The 18,123-nt window shown below is 40.2% G+C and overlaps 1 protein-coding gene across 2 annotated transcripts in view; it reads left to right on the forward strand.

The window, feature by feature from the left end:
- Positions 1 to 11,119, forward strand: part of MAMDC2 (MAM domain containing 2) — a 55,467-nt gene extending 44,348 nt beyond the window's left edge. Inside the window, exons 10-14 of one of the 2 annotated variants that reach the window (XM_063128561.1) lie at positions 1,210 to 1,303; positions 4,962 to 5,114; positions 8,557 to 8,816; positions 8,947 to 9,031; positions 9,420 to 11,119. In XM_063128561.1, the coding sequence (XP_062984631.1) occupies positions 1,210 to 1,303; positions 4,962 to 5,114; positions 8,557 to 8,816; positions 8,947 to 9,031; positions 9,420 to 9,484 (657 nt within the window). In that variant the 3' untranslated portion in view covers positions 9,485 to 11,119. Of the gene's footprint in view, positions 1 to 1,209; positions 1,304 to 4,961; positions 5,115 to 8,556; positions 8,817 to 8,946; positions 9,032 to 9,419 lie in introns of those variants that run through there. The other variant, XM_063128562.1, reaches the window with a different exon arrangement.
- Positions 11,120 to 18,123: the final 7,004 nt, after the last annotated feature.

Consider the following 18,123-nt stretch of genomic DNA (forward strand, 5'->3'; position numbering starts at 1 on the left):
TTCTTTACAATTTAATTTGAAAAGTAATTACAAAGATGTTCCAGACACTGCCCAGAAAACAACACGTTTATAATTGCATTTGCTGTCTCTTGCAAAAGGGCTTCTTGCTTTGAGCATAAACCAGCCAAGTAACGGTGGAAAAATTACAGCCCACAATGGAAACTCAGCCAGCTGTAAGAGACTCAGCACACTTTGGCCTTTATGCATTGATTCTGCAATTAATTATTCTAAAAAAAGGAAAGAAATCGCTTTCAGGTGTAAAACGAAAGGCAACAAATGGCCTTTTCTTAAAGTCAGACATGTAGTTTGCATTATTCACCTGTCTACTACCTCTCAATAACAATTCTTCATGGAAACAAATACCTTGCTTTCTTGAAAACAGCGGCAACCAGGAATTACATGTTTGTTATTCTTGTTCTTGCACTATTACATGAAGCCTACTCTAAATTATTCCCAGTGGTGGCTGTGTCCACACAACTGCAGTGGCTTGCCACAGATTAAGGATTTGATTTACAGAGGTATGGAGAAAATCCCCGTTAGTGCTACTGTGCATAGAGAAGCCATTATGAAAAGCAATGGAAACAGGCTACCATGTAGCAATAATTGACTGGGTTCATATATAGAGATGTAAAATTTCCAGAAATTCTGAAGCCTTTGGGGGCGGGGGGAAGTTTTCTTCCTGGAAAATAATAATAATAAAAAAAAATCAGAAAAATTGGAATAATGCAGTATTAGCACTTTTTACAGATTGAAAGTCACTTTGTTACTTTAGGAACATAAAATGTGATTATGTTCAAGTTGATTTGGCACAAAATTATTACATTTGGTATATAAAAAGTACAGTGCATTCAAACAATTATTACAAATTTAATTTACTTTTTAATTTTTTTGGTAACAAATGGAGCTACAAACTCCGGAACTGTTAGGAACCCCTGAACGGTAAGGAACTTCTTTATTTCAGCTGGAAAGATTCACAGAGTGGCCTATGGATCAATGAAAACAAGATAGTCCCTATCCTCAGGATTACAATCTAAAATGGCATAATGCAAGAGGAAAAAAGGGATGGATGGGGTGGGGAGGGGGGTTAGGAAAACAAGAAAACTCAGCCATCAGTTATTAATGTAATAAAGTTGTAATTAAGTGTACTACAAAGACTTTTAAAATGAAGGCCCTTAAAAATGGTTGGCATATGTTTTCTGCAAATTTCAGGTGGTGTTTGTGAGCTGGTGTAGAAGCTTTTGGGATTGTGGACTAGTGGCATTAGACGATGTATCAGTGAGTTTAGGAAGCTGTCATGCTGCTGGTAAGCTAAATGTGCATATGATGTCCATATGATGTCTTTGTTACAACTGTTGAGGTGTACTCTCCAACAACAATAATCTCTTGCTGCATAGAATTCATTGACAAAAGCCAATGAAGTAGTTTTGCTGCTGCATCTGCTACTGTGAGTGGAATCAGGAGGGGAGGCCATTTCCCGTCAACCATATGTGCCCTCTAAATCTACTCTGGAGGGTTAGGGAACCCACCACAGCAGATTTGTGTGAGGGGCAGGGGACTGAAGAGGGAGAAAGTCCTGCCATATGTGGCATTCCACTTGCACAATGATGGATTCCACTCCATCTTTTTCTCTCAGGGTATCATATGTAGAGATGTAAATTTTCCGGAAATTTTGAAGCCATGGAAAAAAACCTGGTTTTTCCCCCCCAGAAAAAAATGGAATAATGCAATATTAGCACTTTTTACAGATTGAAAGTCACTTTGTTACTTAAGGGACATAAAATGTGATTATGTTCAAGTTGGTTTGGCATAAAATTTGGTATATTAAAAGTACAGTGTATTCAAACAATTATTACAAATTTAATTTACTTTTTTAAATTTTTATTTTTTGGTAACAAATGGAGCTACAAACTCCTGAACTGTAAGGAACCTCTTTGGTTTTGCCAGTTTATGAGGAACAGGCAATTTTTTAAAAAAACAAACAAACAGAAGAAACCATCAACATTAGTAACAAAGAAAATTATTTATTTCTCCGCTAGTCCTCCACAGTGTCAAGCAGACATAAAGCACCCACTCCCATAAAAGAACTGAGAAAAAGGGGTGGGGGAGACCAAGATTCAATGAATATGCATGAAATTTAATCAGATTCCTTTTCTGAGCTTTAGCTATCACTATCAGTTTCAGTCTCTGCTTCAATGGCAGTGCCCCCTAGAGGCAGAAATGCATCTTGCTCTTGCATTTGAGAGTTGTAGTCTCAGTTTGCAACCTAGGACTTGCTTGTCCTTGGTGCACAGAAGTTGTAATAATCTGATACTGTACTGTTTATAGTTTTTAGACATCATTTGGAGAAGTAAATATCTGAACACTTTGTCTTAAACTTTTTATTCATCACGTTAAAATAAAACATCCCACAATCCATTTTTTCTTCATTATTTTCAATTCTTCCAATTTTTCGGAAAAACACACAAAACAGCTTCAGGAAAAAAATGGGGGACAGAACTTTTTTTTTGAATTTTCACGCTTTTTCCCCAGGCCTTCACATCTCTAATCATATGACATTCTGTATGACATTATTGTTATATAGTTAGCTGTAAGGGCACAAACTGAAGTCAAATAACCATGCCTTTCGCTTGTCCAGTGGTACAGGTGTAGAGGCTGTTCGCACATGTGGGTTCATCATGTCAGATGGGTAGTCACATGCATTGCTGTGCATAAAGATCTCAGTATTCCTGGCCTGGACTTGCAAGGACTCCTTCCACTTCCTCCACCCCAAAACATGCCTCGTTTTAGCCCCAAATTACCCTTGCAAACAAGCTGGGCTGACCTAGACTATGCAGAGTTCACCAACTACTTGTAGTCTGCTGAAGAGCCCCAGAGGGCACTGGAGAAAAAAGTGCCCAGCTTCAAGTCATGCCAGCAGTTAGTGCAGCCAAATGCTGTCATTGGCTGTAGCAGGCACTAAAAGCTGGCGCACAGGCCTTCCTGGTAACCACAACCACTGTGCAGCTTATTCTCCACACACATCGAGTAATTGAGTAGTAACAGAAGCATTCAAATTGGACTTCAGTGGTAGTGGAAAATGGACTGAGCTCATTTGGAATTCCCTTCTCTTGTCTGCACTGAAGAATGGGAATGCAGTAAGGTCATAATGAACTATGCTGCCTATGATGTATTTGTAGAGACTATGATATATTCACAGTCTGCACCTAATCCATTCCAGACTTAAATTCTTCCTCTAAATCTATAATCAGGTCTATTTTGTTTGTGGTGGTTTAATCTATGTTATACTTAGGAATCCTATGCTATTTTGCTTGGCATTTTCAGAAAGCAGTGGGTTATTTTTAAGTGACCAGAAAAAAGACATCAAATTGACAAATTCAGGAAAAAAGATAAGGCTAAACATCAGATTTGTGTAGTTAACAGGTAAAACTGATGACTCAGGGTGGGTTTCCATATAACACTAAGCCACGCCTGTGAATAAGCTATGCAGCGTGGCTTGTTTGCTGAATAACCTATGGTATGCCTGACAGGCAATCAAGCTTGCCATGGGCTGTCCGCTCTTTCCTTCCTCCTTAGCCCTCTATCCTGTTCCATCACATATCTCAGGGGATTTTGTGTTAAAACCTGTCTTGTCTTCCCCTCACTGCTCTGATCAGTACCCCTTTCTGTTCATCTCATTAAAAAAAATGGTGCCTCAAAATTACGCAATTGTGGTCACAATTTTTTTTTTAAAAAAATGGTTTTTCACGGGGGTGTAAGTGTGTACTTAGAGCTATCTGATATGTGTAGTCCTTGCCTTATCTGTTTTAGCTGTCAAAAGGAGCTGCAAAAGAGAGTAGATAATATAGAAGGAAACTGACAAGATGAGGTTGCATATCAGCTACTTCCTGTACAATTGTGATGGACCAGGGGAGAAATAATAGTAAGGGAAAGGAGGGATCCAGTGCCACAATTAAGAAGCTGTGGAAATGGGGGGAGGCAGCCAAAGGAGTAAGTGCATCAAAATGGGAGAGGGGCACAGTAACTGCAGCAGTAACTGCCCTGAAAAGGAGCTGCAAAAAGGGAAGGGAGTTAATATCTTCCCTTTCTGGAGTAGGTAGAGATTCAGAGAAGTGTTGAAAAGGTTGGGACACTGAGATGTGTCAGTCCAGTGCTTAAGAATGAGAGGATCACATCACCAAGGATGGCATATTGTCCTCCCGCTTTTGGTGCACTTACTCTTTTTCTGTTTCCGTTTCCTTCCCAATTTCAGTGCTTCTGAATTGTGCTCCCAGCTCCATTTCCCCCCAGCCCTTCAAAACTATACTCAAATTAGCTGATATGCAACCTCATCTTGCCCATTTCCTTGTATCTTATCTCCTCCTCTGCCTTTGACAGCTGAAACAGATAAGGAAATTGTCCAGGCAAGACTACACATATCGGTCAGCCATAGATGCACACGTACAAAAGACTAATAATATGACTGCAATTCCATATTTTTTTGGGACCACAAAAATGCCAGAGAATGAGTGACAGTCCTTCCAAAGTGCTGTTTCAGTACTTTGGAAGGACAGTCACTGGTGAGATCATGAAACATGAGTGGCACAGTTTTTTTTAATGCTCTTGCTGAGCGGCTCCATAGCCTATCACCTCAACTCACAATAAAATCAGTCTCCCGGGTTTGGACAACATAACCCATTATGGGTGAAAATAACTGTACAACAAGCCATGGGTTCTCAGGATAACTTGTTCCCAAAAAATAGGCCACCCTGCGGAACATGCTGGATGACACCACAACCAGTCATGATGTTGTGTTGTGTGAAGGCAGTCATTGCCTGTCCTACTCTATCTATCTATCTATCTATCTATCTATCTATCTATCTATCTATCTATCTATCTAATCACTTACAGACACACACAATTTAATTATATAAGACTGGTTCAAACGCACTTTAAACTGTAATGCTGCAAATTCTTTGTTGCAGATATATTGCCTGCTTTTCCTGGAGAATGTACTTTTGAACAAAATGAGTGTGCATTTACTCAGCAAAAGAGAAACCGGAGTGGCTGGCATAGGCGAAGAGGTCAGACTCCTACATCTTACACTGGACCGAAAGGAGACCACACTACTGGGGTAGGTGAGTTACAGTTCAAATTGTGAGCTTTCAGTGAGATGGCACTGGCTATAATATGGAAGGTCATAGAAGGGTACTGAACATTTTCTAATGCAAAGCAGCACACTACAGGTAAAGCAGAAGCCTCCAAAGTCCTTTGAGTCAACGTCCTTTCTATTATGTACACCAGTCATTGACCATACTTGCTTATACTGTAAAGTGAGTTGCAGAGCTAAATAAAAAAATAGACAAAACAACTCTGCTAAAATGTTTGCTATTTTCCTGTTAATAACAAACATTTGCTCTAATTGCACTTTACTGTGGTTGATTGCCTTGTGTATTGGAGAGATGCATATATGACACATCAAAATGGGTCCATTGAAAGGTGGCAGCTATGGTGCCTGATGCCAACTCCTTAAACACACTCAAGAAAACAAATTCCTTTCAAATAGCTTCAAAACTTGAGAAATCTTCCTAATTATTCCACTCTTTTTCTAAAAAGCTCACTTTGGATTTGAGAGAGAGCGAGAGCGCGAGTGCGTGCACGCACAGAAATCCATAAACAAGCTTAAAATGCAACATAACATTACTATATCCAGTCAGTCCACTTAAACTTAAACTATTACAAGTAAAAACATGGTAGAATGAAAAACTCTTATCCTGGCAATAAGAACTATACCAAGGTTACCTGGTGGGCTTCCTGATAATGCTAGTCCACAAATGATGTACCATCACTCAGAAAGCAAAGACTTCACCTGAGCATCTATAGACTTTATCTCTGTAGAGGAAGGTAACTAGAGTAGAATATCCCCAGCCAGTCTTAAGAAGCAGAAAGCAACATCGGAAACTATTGTACATTGGCAATTGATGAGGTAGATGTCTTGGCGTCAGGTCATTTTCAATATTGAATTCATTCTGATAAATACTAGATTTCATAGACTCATAGAATAGCAGAGTTGGAAGGGGCCTACAAGGCCATCGAGTCCAACCCCCTGCTCAATGCAGGAATCCACCCTAAAGCATCCCCGACAGATGCTTGTCCAGCTGCCTCTTGAAGGCCTCTAGTGTGAAGACAGCCAGAAAATGCACACCAACACCCCTATTCCCCACTTTCTTCTGTAGGAAAATACATAACACCACTTACCCATAACATTCCTCTAATAAAAAGGATTAACTTCAAATTGATGTAATTTATACAATTCAGTACATATTCAGAGTCATTCTTAGTATCTAACAGCTGTTCCTGATTATTTTGGTTCTCTTTCCAACTTCGGAGAATGCCATTGATTCTGTTACTTTCAGGACTGATTGGGGCAGCCACTGGGAAGGGAAAGAATTTACTTTTCTTGACAATATAAGGAGCAAATCAAAGTAGAATCATACAAGAGAAGGTGGAAAATATGAACTTGCTGATTATTAGTGGTAGGATGAAGTTTGAATATGCAAACCTGCTCCTGCTGACAGTGATAGCATCCATCTTTTTCTGGTACGTTTTTACGTCTCACCTGAAAAGCACTGAATCCGTGGTGCTCAGAGTAAAAAGTTATGTCTTCTATAATAAATTATTTTTATTGCTTGGACTTCACAGCACAACCTTCCATATGTTTAAGTTTCATCAGTTTTTATGGATTTGAATCAACATCTTGTTCACTGAACATGGTCGCACCATAGATTTGTATAAGGGCAGTATGATACTGGCCATTTTATTCTCAGTTCCTTTTTTAATAATGCCTAACATGGAGTTTGTCTTTACAGTGGTCGTACACTGGGTGGACATTTTCATCGAGCTGTCCACCACAATCCCAAGATCTCTTTCTTGTTCGGTCACCGCCAGCTCAGATCCCATTAGGTTATACTTGAAGTTGGTTTTTTTTGTCCCAACGTGCATCACCTTACACTTGCTTACATTGAACCGCATCTGCCATTTAGACGCCCACTCTCCCAGCTTGGAGAGATCCCTTTGGAGCTCTTCACAATCCCTTTGTGTTTTAACAACCTTCTGCCAATAAACTTTTGCCTATTGTACATAACAGATCAATGCCCCCCTTCTACCTCTTACATACCTTCCTTCTCCCATCGTATCATACCATTTGCATCTTGGAAAGGGGAAAAATCAGTGCTATATTTACAGAGGGAACAACATATATGGATACAAAACACATTTTCAAAACTGTTAATAATTTTCATAATTAATTCCAAGTACATAGGCAAGGGTTTTTTGAAATAGAATATTTTGACTTCCTTTGGTGGAGGCTAAGAAGATCTCTGATCTGACCAGAAAGCATAGACATAAGTGAATAATTCTGCACATATTCATATATTGCAATTAGTGTGTATTATATGCAGAGGGTGGGATCCAATCAGTGCTATATGTGGAACAGCTTTTGATCTAGAGAGGGGAATTTTTGTTGATTTACCCTTGCCTCTTTAGCCTCACCCAAATTTGTTTGAGGGTTGGGGATCTCTCCAGAACAATGTACTAGCTGGTACTTTAGGGGGAGTGAGCAAAACGCTCCCCCCCCTTCTGTTAGTTGACGTGTTTGCTGATTGAAAAGCCTTTCCAAGTATACACTTCCAAATTTGTTTATCACATTTGTTACTAATTTTTTAACATACACTTATCACTGCTATGGGCAATTTGATTGTAGTGTAAATATTATCACGACCATAGCAGTTGCTTCCACACAAGCCCTTTCCTTTGGAATTTCTATCCTTTGTTCACTCTTTTTTAAACAACAACAACAAAGAATTAAGACATCGCCCTTGACAAACTGTTGCATGTACATGGTTTCTGTGATCTCCTCTTGTAATTTGCATTTTTTGGGAAAGTGATAGCATGTAATTACAGCTGGTCCAGTGAGGACAGGCAGAGTGCTATTGAGACTTTTAAGGGCTACCTTGCCTTTAATCAAAAACCTCCTGTTTGCAGAGTTAAGCTGTTTTAGTTCTTCCTGTACATCATGGTTGAATGAAATGCTCATTCGTGCCACTTTCTATTCACTTTTTAAAAATTGCAGTTTTCCTTTTTTCCCCACACCCACCCTGCTTTTAAGAAAAAAGCAGTATTATTTAATTATAAAAGAAAAATTATTACAGACACCATTTCATCTAGGACAGCAGATGTCTAAGAAGGGGAAATTCATCACTAATCCTCCAGTCATGCAAAGGAGGATTCAGTGAGTTGAAGCTGTAAGGGGACTTTTGCTGAATGGGACTTATGGGTAAATACTGAATTTAAAGAATTATCTGCACATTGTTGGATAATTTAGTATTACATTAAGTGCTGCGTGGAGTCACTGTTTTAGTTCTACTTCCAACTAACTGCAAAAAAGTAATGTCTTGGCAGCACGAAAGAGCTCTTTTGTGGAAGCAACTAGTGCCTTTTCTTTTAATTAAACAGTGAGCAACATAATTCCTAGGACAAGCTAGGCTACCAATTACAAAATTTATCTTTTATTTTTTAAAGGATATTATATGTATATAGAGGCATCTCACATGATCTATGGACAGAAAGCACGGCTTATTTCAAGGTTACTACGACGGACCTTCGGACATCAGTGTCTTATATTTTTTTATCACATGTACGGAGCTGGGACTGGGCTATTAAATATTTATGTGAAGGAGAATGGAGCTAAGGATGAAACCCTTATCTGGAGAAGGCGAGGTGAACAAAGCGTCACATGGTTACGAGGCCTAATAGAATATACATGTGATAAATCTCATCAGGTAAATTAATACTTAAGGGATTAATCCCATCAGAGGGAATGTTCATGATTTGTTACCCCAAGATAATAACCATTTAATTCACTTCTAATGCTGAACAATTAATAAAATTGTGTTTTTGGTTTTAATGCAGATTATAGTTGAAGCAATTCGTGGAGTATCAATAAGAAGTGACATTGCTATAGATGACATTTTGTTTCAGCCAGGACCTTGTAAAGGTAAATGTAGTTTGCTTAAAGATCTTTTTTACTTTACTTCACTTCTAGTACTTGAGTTGCCATCTCCACTCACAAGCTCCTTAGGCAATTTACACACTATTTAGATCACAAATACAAAAATCACATGAGTCAGGTGCTAGCGGTAATTGGGTGTTGATACTCTGCAGATCTAAGTAGATGTTACTACAATAGCTCTTACTGGTAATTATTAAATTTTCTTACCAAATGTTACAAACAGCTTAAGTTCCACTAGGTCACTCTCTTGAGCTAAAGCAGTTTATTATTTGTCTGTTGGTTAAGTGTACCCACCCTGCCCCATATTAGCCCAGGTTATTTCTCGTATAGTAATATACAGATGCTTCAAATATTCTTTCCCTTCCCTTTCTAGAAATGGGAGAAACCACCTTACAATCTTCTGGATTTTCTGCTGATTTTAATGAAATTGAATACTGAGCTCTGCAGAAGCACCACCTTGCTTAGGTACAGGAGAAACTGCACAGCTTCCCCCCATCCAAAGTAATAAGTACTGGACTATTTTCTTAAGGCATGGGAAGAATTCAACAAAGACTGAACTTTGATGACCTTAGTAATAGAGTTACTGACTCAGGGCTTCCCTCACTTTATTTTTGTTGTATTTTATTTTGCATGTGACATCAGTTAATCTAAAGGGCTATTCATTTTGCACAGTGTGCAGTAATAGACATTAATGCTTTTTAAAAAATAAATATTTTTAAGCACATAATTACAAAAAGTAAAATGGACACAATCTGTCATTGTGTTAACTAAATCTGCATTCAGTGAATGTTTTGTCTTGGGCAAATAATGGATTTAGTTTAAGAATTTTAAAATAATTAAGAAAATATTATTGAAGACTAGTAATATTCTGTAGACTGAAACCGTTTCAGCTGTTGTTCAGGAAAACCAATCTCTTCAGGAATCCCTTGGTTGTAATGCATTAAATGTCCCATATAAATGATTATTTTTTGCTATTGCTTGTCAGCAATTATTGAAATGAGTATATTCATCATCCCAGCAACTAACAGATGAACCTCTATAAGTGTTCTGTAAAAAGTGTAATTATGATACATCAGCACTGACCAGCATACATTGTAGGAAGCTCAGTTTGGAATGCAGTTTTTTTTTAAAAAAATATATCAGTGGACTTGCACAGAATGGTCTTTATATCATACTTTATCACAAATGATTTGCATTCCTGTCAGATATAGATGCCACACATTTGATTGTTGAATATTTTATAAATATGTATGGATTGTATTTTGTATATGTATGTGTGTGCACATGTATACATCCTTTTCTAACATTTTGAACCATCTAATAAAATGTAATTTTAAGTAACTTCTCCAGATCCAATTAAAGGTTACCAGAAATGCCTTTCATCAGCTTTGATTAGTGTACCAATAGCTTCCTTCCTCAGGAGAAGGTGATCATGCCAGCATCATCCATGTAGTAATGACGTGCAGATCAAACTACTTCAGGCTTCCTTTGAAAAGCATTTGGAAAAAACAGATGATCCAGAATGTGGCGGACAGTATAGAAACTTGCATTTTTGGAAATGAACACTTCTGCTTTAAAAACTTCACCAGCTCCTAGCTAGCTTGCAGGTGCAGTTAAAACTCTTGGTGCTGATCTTTAAAGGCTCAAAAGATTTGGAAACAGTATACCTGAAAGACTTCTTCTTCCAACAAGGCTATCCATGTTCCAAGATTATCATTGGAGGCTCTCCTCAGAGTACTCTGCTGTCAGAAGTGAGGCAAGTGGCGAACAGGGACGGGGCCTTTTCTGTGGTGGCACCTAAGTTTTAGAATATCCTCACCACAAAAGCCTGCCTGGCCCTTTTCCTCCTTTTTTTTAGGTGGCAAGTAAAGATAAATTGGTTTAGAAGTGTCTTTTAAAGAGAAGGATGATAAATGGCTGCAGGAAACTCTTTGCTGTTTGGAATTCTGTATTTTTAATGGATACTTTATTGTTTGCAGTTTTGATGACTTCATTTTTATTTCTTGGAATGGTTTTTATTAGCTGCCTTGAGTACTTCTGAATGAAAACATGGGTTTTTTTAAAAATAAAATACTTGGGTTATTCTTTCTCCTGAAAAGCCCTCTCATTTATGCTATTAGCATCAGTGTTAGGGGTCAACATTGCTGAGCACCTGTTGAGGCCCAAGTCTCAGCAGGTGTGATATGTGGCATGTACATTGATGGTGCTATATAAATAATAATAATAATAAGTGGCCTGTAGCTGCTAGTCTCCAGGTCCTCATCGAAGGCCTGGGCGGGGCCTCTGTTTCATCCACTTGGTGGTGTGGGCCTTGCTGCAGGGAGTTTGTTGTGTCACTGTTCCAGGAGGTTTCAATAATAAAGGAATCTAGTAAGGAAAAGGCTCTGAAGTTATTGCCTGGTAGTCTAGGGGCAAGCAGGAGGCTGAGCAGGTAAGCTCACCCGTATGGTCCCTATGCCTGAGGGATACTACAGTAGGGAGGGGTCTAGTGCTGACCAATAAAGCCTCCTCACCCTGTTGCTGGTTCTCTTCCCATTGCTACTTTCTTGTTTTCCCAAGGCCAAAGCAGCAGTGAGCAGATGGAACAGCAGTTGCCACAGCCTCCTCACTTGTCTGTTGTTTCAGTAGGGATTGGGCCCAGAGTGAGAGCAAATGGGCAATTACAGGGAGGAGAGGGGTCCACAGAGGGTATTTGGTGTGAAGAACCCTCCGCCCCCCACAGTACTTGGGAGCCAGCACTGTTTGGCAAGAGAATGTGGTCTGAGCTATAGTGGGCATCTACACTTAAAGCAATAGTGGGATAAGGCTTTATGAAAGGGTTCTATTGTTTTGTGATACTGCAGCTAAAGAAGAATCCAGTATAGAACAACAAGAAGAGTGCCACACTGGCCATTCAACGTTTATCCAGACCTACTAACTATAAAGGCTACAATCCCCTACACACTTACCTGGGAGTAAGACCATTACACTCAATGGAATTTGATAATTCCACTAAGGAAATGTCTGCCAGAGGAAGCAGGCGGCCATTTTATTTTCAACATTCTAATCTATCTGAGGCAGGAGGGGAAAGCGATGCTACTGAGCAAGTGTGCGCTATGCCTGAGGAAAGCCTCTGTATTCACTCTGATAGGATGAATAAATATTAATTAAAAATCAACCGTGAGTAATTTAAAGAAAAGAAAAGCCATTCCACCAACTACAATGAAGGAGGAAGAAGACACCACCACTGGATTAATGGGTAAGGGGCTGAACACTCCAAATTTGTGGATAAAAAAAAATAACCAGCCTAAATTATTAGAACCATTTTGATCCAGAGGTTCCCCCCCCTTTGTACTTTAAACTCCCCTCCTTCCCTCAATCTTTCACCAATCCTCTTGAAATATTCAGGGTATATAAAACCAACATTTCTTTCTGGAACATGTAAATTTCAGGAAGATTGGTGAAACATTTTTGATTTTATGAATGTTAGAATCCCATTACCCCTTTATAATGGTAGAATGCTTTTTCTACTGCCCATCTGAAGTATTTGGATGCACCAATGCAACATATGGATGCAGCATAAATTGTTACTGCTGGGTTTCTTCCCTTATCACCCTGTGCCAGAATGGTGCATCTCTGATGCAACACAGCTTTGCTGTACAGATGTGTTGAATAGTTCTAGTTTATTTACACATTTATTACATTTATACATTACCTTTAAAACAAGGCACTCAAGGCAGTTTACAATTTAAACACTAGAAATAACACCCACCCACCCCAACCAACTCATAATACAAGAGTAGGCTTCAGTCAGGCTGTTAGTGGTCTCCTGAGGAGCTGGAGGCATGAGCTTCCTAATCTGGACTTCTCTTCTTAGTTCAACTAGCAACTGGTTTTCAGAGGCCATACTAGTCATGGCGCAGCAGCAGTTCAAGGAAATATTTTTTCTCCCTTGTACTGCCTGACCCAAGACGACTGGAAGGATACAGAGGACCATTTACTTAGTGGTAACTTACAACAGTATGCATGTAATCACTTGGTAAGCTATTTGTAGCATCTTGCAAAGAGGATTTTGCAAAAACCACATACGTGGTAAAACAGCTCCGTGTTAGTGCAGACTGAGATGTGATCTTTTTAACTGCGATGAGAGTATGTATGGAGCTTGCCATTAGAATAGGGAAGAGAAACAGTGAAAAATATTTTACAGAACTTCAGTACACCAAGTGTTTTTCATTCTTGTGCAATGTCATCCTCATAAGCAACCTCAGGAAAATGAGGATTGCCTGAACTATGTGCTCAGTAGTGCTCCTCAGTGAGGTTCTTGGCGAAGTGGTGCAAATATATATATCCAGCCATTTATCCACTATATCCATCAATTCTCCTTTAATTCCCTGTAACATTTTTCTACTTGTTTGCTATGACCCTATACTAAAATGTTTCCAATTACTTCCTTTCTTAACAAAATAAATTTAAACCAATTTACATTTCCCCCATTATCATTGTGGACTGACAATATATTCTACTGTGCCTTTTTCTTAAAAATGGGTCTTTTAAAACAACCCCTAAATGTCTCAAAAATATACTTGTAAAAATTCTGTCTCTTCTGTAACTAATATTAGAATGACATCTGGTGGACACTTCAGAACTATCATCCTCCAGGTCAACAAAATGTGTAACTGCAATAACCCTTTCCCCCTACTGTTATAAGCTCAGAATGCAGGGCATGAGAAGGGACATAGAATGTAAAGAAAGATTAAAAGATGTTGCTTGGTGATAGCTGGAGAAGAAAAAAACTGAAAAGACACCTGATGGATGCAAGAAAGAAAAAGAAAAGAACAAAGGGATAGACCAAGCTGCATTAAGTGATTAGCTCTCACAGTACTATTTGGATAAATCTGGATAAAGGTAGTTTATTGCAATGCCAGCTTTCACAGGAACAACCACCCACTCCCATGTTATCAGTAAATGAAAAAAAAATACTGGGAAGTGGGAGACAAGTGGTAGGTAGAAGTGGACAAATACAAATAAAACATGTTTTTCTTCAGCAAATTTATAATTAGCTTTCACCACTGATCTAGGGAAGCTTCACATCCTAGGAGCAATGTTTCTTTTAGTGCATAATGCATATTTATCATCCTCCCTTTTGCTCCATATAAACGGTAGGTAGATGTTAATATTCACCTTTAGAGGATTTAATTTGAGCAAAGGCTCACTACTGGATTTCACCTGTTGCAAAATTCTACATGTTCATTACTGGGACAGGTGTTGTAATAAAAGGCAAGTAACTACCTTTTAATTTAAACTATGTTTACCATCTACATGTGACGATAATATTCTGCATCTTCCTACAGGTTTGTAGCAAAGATTACTGAGATAATGGCACCAAACCTAGCTGAAGTTAGTTATGAGTATCCCATGGAAAGGAACGATGGGACGTGTTAATTATGACTAATTTATCCCATTATTTTCAATGGGACTTAAAAGTCCCATGCATAGTTTACTCATAAGAGTGCATGACTCAGGATGTTTTCAGATCAGTTTTTTATCATGCCATCGCTCTGCCTCATTCATGGAATTTAAGAAGATGGGGTCTGGACAATCATATTTTCTACTCGTAACCCTCCCATGTTTTCCCATCATTTCTGTTAAGGAAAAAAGATTATCTGCCCAATGCTTTCTGACTGGTAGCGCGATAAATCCTGTCTGGCACTGGGGAGCACCAGATTCAAATCCCCACTTAGCTATGACACTCACTAGGTGACTGTGGTCCAGCCACTGTATCTCAGAGAATCCTTCTTTACAGGGTCGTCATGAAGGTGATATTTATTTAAATTACTTATTGCATTTATGACCTGGTGTTTTTCCTCCAAGAAACCCAAGGTGGTATACATAATCCTCCTCTCCATTTTATTCTCACAACCACCACCATGTTAGGTAGGTTGGGCTGAGAGTCTGTGACTGGCCCAAAGTCACCCAGTGGGTTTCCATGGCCGAGTGGGAACTAGAACCCAATTTCCTGACTCTCAGTCCAACACTTTAGCCACTACACCTCTCTGGCTCTCTATGCAAGGGGAAATAACCACACCTAGCCCTGACTTCCCTGGAGAAAGAGTGAGATAATATAATTAAACAAATAATCCCACTGAACTTAATGGCATTTAAATTGTTTAACTTGTTTTAAATTTTGTGCATTTTTATATTCTATTTTATATTGTAAAAACTATAATGTGTATTATATATTTATTATTTGTAATTTTTGTTAACTGTTATGAAGCATCCAGAGAACTTTAGCTATTGTGCAATATAGAAATGAAAATAACAACAACAATAATTCACTCCTAGGTAAGTGTGCATAGGATTGAATAATTAGTCACAAACCATCACTGGACTAGGACAAATGTAGAGTTTGAATGTTTCGCAAATGCGAAGCATCATTTATTTATTTATTGCATTTCTATACCGCCCAATAGCTGAAGCTCTCTGGGCAGTTTACAAAATTAAGACAATTCAAAACAAAACAACAGTATTAAAACCATAATATAAAATACAATATAAAAGCACAACCAAGATAAAAACAGCAGCAATGCAAAAATACAAATTTAAAATTAATTTATAGACTGTTAAAATACTAAGAGAATAAAAAGGTCTTCATCTGGCGTCTAAAAGCATATAATGTAGGTGCCAAGCGAACCTCCTTAGGGAGCTCATTCCACAGCCGGGGTGCCACAGCAGAGAAGGCCCTCCTCCTGGTAGCCACCTGCCTCATTTCCTTTGGCAGGGGCTCACGGAGAAGGACCCCTGAGGATGACCTTAGGGTCCGGGCAGGTACATATGGGAGGAGGCGTTCCTTCAGATAGCCTGGCCCCAAGCCGTTTAGGGCTTTAAATATTAATAGCAGCACTTTGAATTGGGCCCGGACCTGGACTGGTAGCCAATGAAGCTGGAAAAGGACTGGCGTGATGTGGTGTCGTCGGCCACATCATCTGAAGGGAATACCTCTGATCATGTCAGGAGTGTCCTTTCCTTGTTACTCATGTCAGAAATAGCCACTAAACAAGATTATAAATAATGTTGCACAACCCTTTCCACTGAAACCGACTAGTAGGTTCATGTTCATGTTCAGAACCCGAAAAACTTTATCCTACTGCAGTCTCCAGGATCACAGGAGAGCTATGAAGACCTTTACTACCAGAGGGACTACATATCCCGGCAGCTCATGCTGAATCAAACCGCCTCCAATTCTGGAACATTGCACACTGGGATTTGTAGTTTCTAGCTGTTTCAATTTGCACAGTCCGATGATGTGGACAGGGTCCTTGGATTGGTGAGAGCCACCACGTGTATACTAGATCCTTGCCATTCCTGGCTTATAAAAGCTGCCAGAGGGGGACTGGCTGAGTGGGTAAGTGGAGTGGTCAATGCCTCCCTTCGCCAAGGAAGGGTCCCAGCCTGTTTGAAGGAGGCAGTGGTAAGACCCACACTGAAAAAGCCCTCCTTGGCCCCCACTGTATTGGATAACTACCGGCCAGTCTCCAACATCCCATTTTTGGGCAAGGTATTGGAGCGTGTGGTGGCCTCCCAACTCCAGGGATTCCTGGATGAGACGGATTATCTAGATCCATTTCAATCTGGCTTCAGGCCTGGTTATGGGACAGAAACAGCTTTGGTCGCCTCGGTGGATGATCTTCGCCGGGAACTGGACAGGGGGAGTATGTCCCTGCTGGTTCTGCTGGACCTCTCAGCGGCGTTCGATACCATCGACCATGGTATCCTTCTGGGCCGCCTTGCTGGGATGGGTCTTGGAGGCACTGTTTTACAGTGGCTCCATTCATTCCTGGATGGACGGACCCAGAAGGTGGTACTGGGGGACTCCTGTTCGACTCCTTGGCCATTGGCCTGTGGAGTCCCTCAGGGCTCTGTTTTGTCCCCCATGCTATTTAACATATACATGAAACCGTTGGGAGAGGTTATCCGGAGTTGTGGGGTGCAGTGCCACCAGTACGCTGATGACACCCAACTCTACTACTCCTTTCCACCCAATTCCAAGGAAGCAGTTTCTGTGCTAAACCACTGTTTGTTGGCAGTAATGGATTGGATGAGGGCGAACAAATTGAAGCTCAATCCAGATAAGACAGAGGTGCTCCTGGTCAGTCGAAAGGCAGATCAGGGAATAGGGATTCAGCTTGTGTTGGATGGGGTTACACTCCCCCTGAAGACGCAGGTCCGCAGCTTGGGTGTGCTTCTGGATTCAGCCCTGAGCCTGGATGCTCAGGTTTCGGCGGTGGCCAGGAGTTCATTTGCACAGTTAAAGCTAGTGCGCCAGCTGCGCCCGTTCCTAGAGATGTCGGACCTGGCCACGGTGACACATGCCTTAGTTACATCCCGATTGGATTACTGTAACGCGCTCTACGTGGGGCTGCCTTTGAAGAGTGTTCGGAAACTCCAGCTGGTTCAAAGAGCTGCAGCCAGATTGTTGACCGGGGCTGGTTACAGGGAGCAGACAACTCCCCTGTTAAAACAGCTCCACTGGCTTCCAGTCTGTTTCCGGGCACAATTCAAAGTGCTGGTTATGACCTATAAAGCTCTATATGGTTCGGGTCCAGGTTATTTGAAAGAACGTATTCTCCCTTATGAGCCTGCCTGTGCTTTGAGATCTTCTGGAGAGGCCCTTCTTTTAGTCCCACCTTCTTCGCAGGCACGCTTGGTGGGAACATGGCAGAGGGCCTTCTCGTTGGCTGCTCCGGTGCTCTGGAACTCTCTTCCTGGGGAAGCTAGGCTGGCTCCCTCCTTGATGGGCTTTCGGAAGCAGGCTAAAACTTTTTTGTTCAAGCAGGCCTTTGGAGAATAATCCAGCCCTCCATCTATGTTAATGTTTTATAATTTTGTTGTGTATTTTTTAATTGTTTATGGTTTTGTTTCCCTCCCCCCCATGTATATTTTAAACTTTGTAAGGCCGCCTTGAGGCCCAGCATTGGGCAAAAAGGCGGGATACAAATAATAATAATAATAATAATAATAATAATAATAGCTGTGCACAGCCTTGAACAAAAAGCGGGAGGAAAAGGGAAGAGAGACAAAAGGTACAAATATCAAGTCTG

Source organism: Elgaria multicarinata, chromosome 6 (genome assembly GCF_023053635.1).
Source record: "Elgaria multicarinata webbii isolate HBS135686 ecotype San Diego chromosome 6, rElgMul1.1.pri, whole genome shotgun sequence".
Lineage (NCBI taxonomy): Eukaryota > Metazoa > Chordata > Lepidosauria > Squamata > Anguidae > Elgaria > Elgaria multicarinata.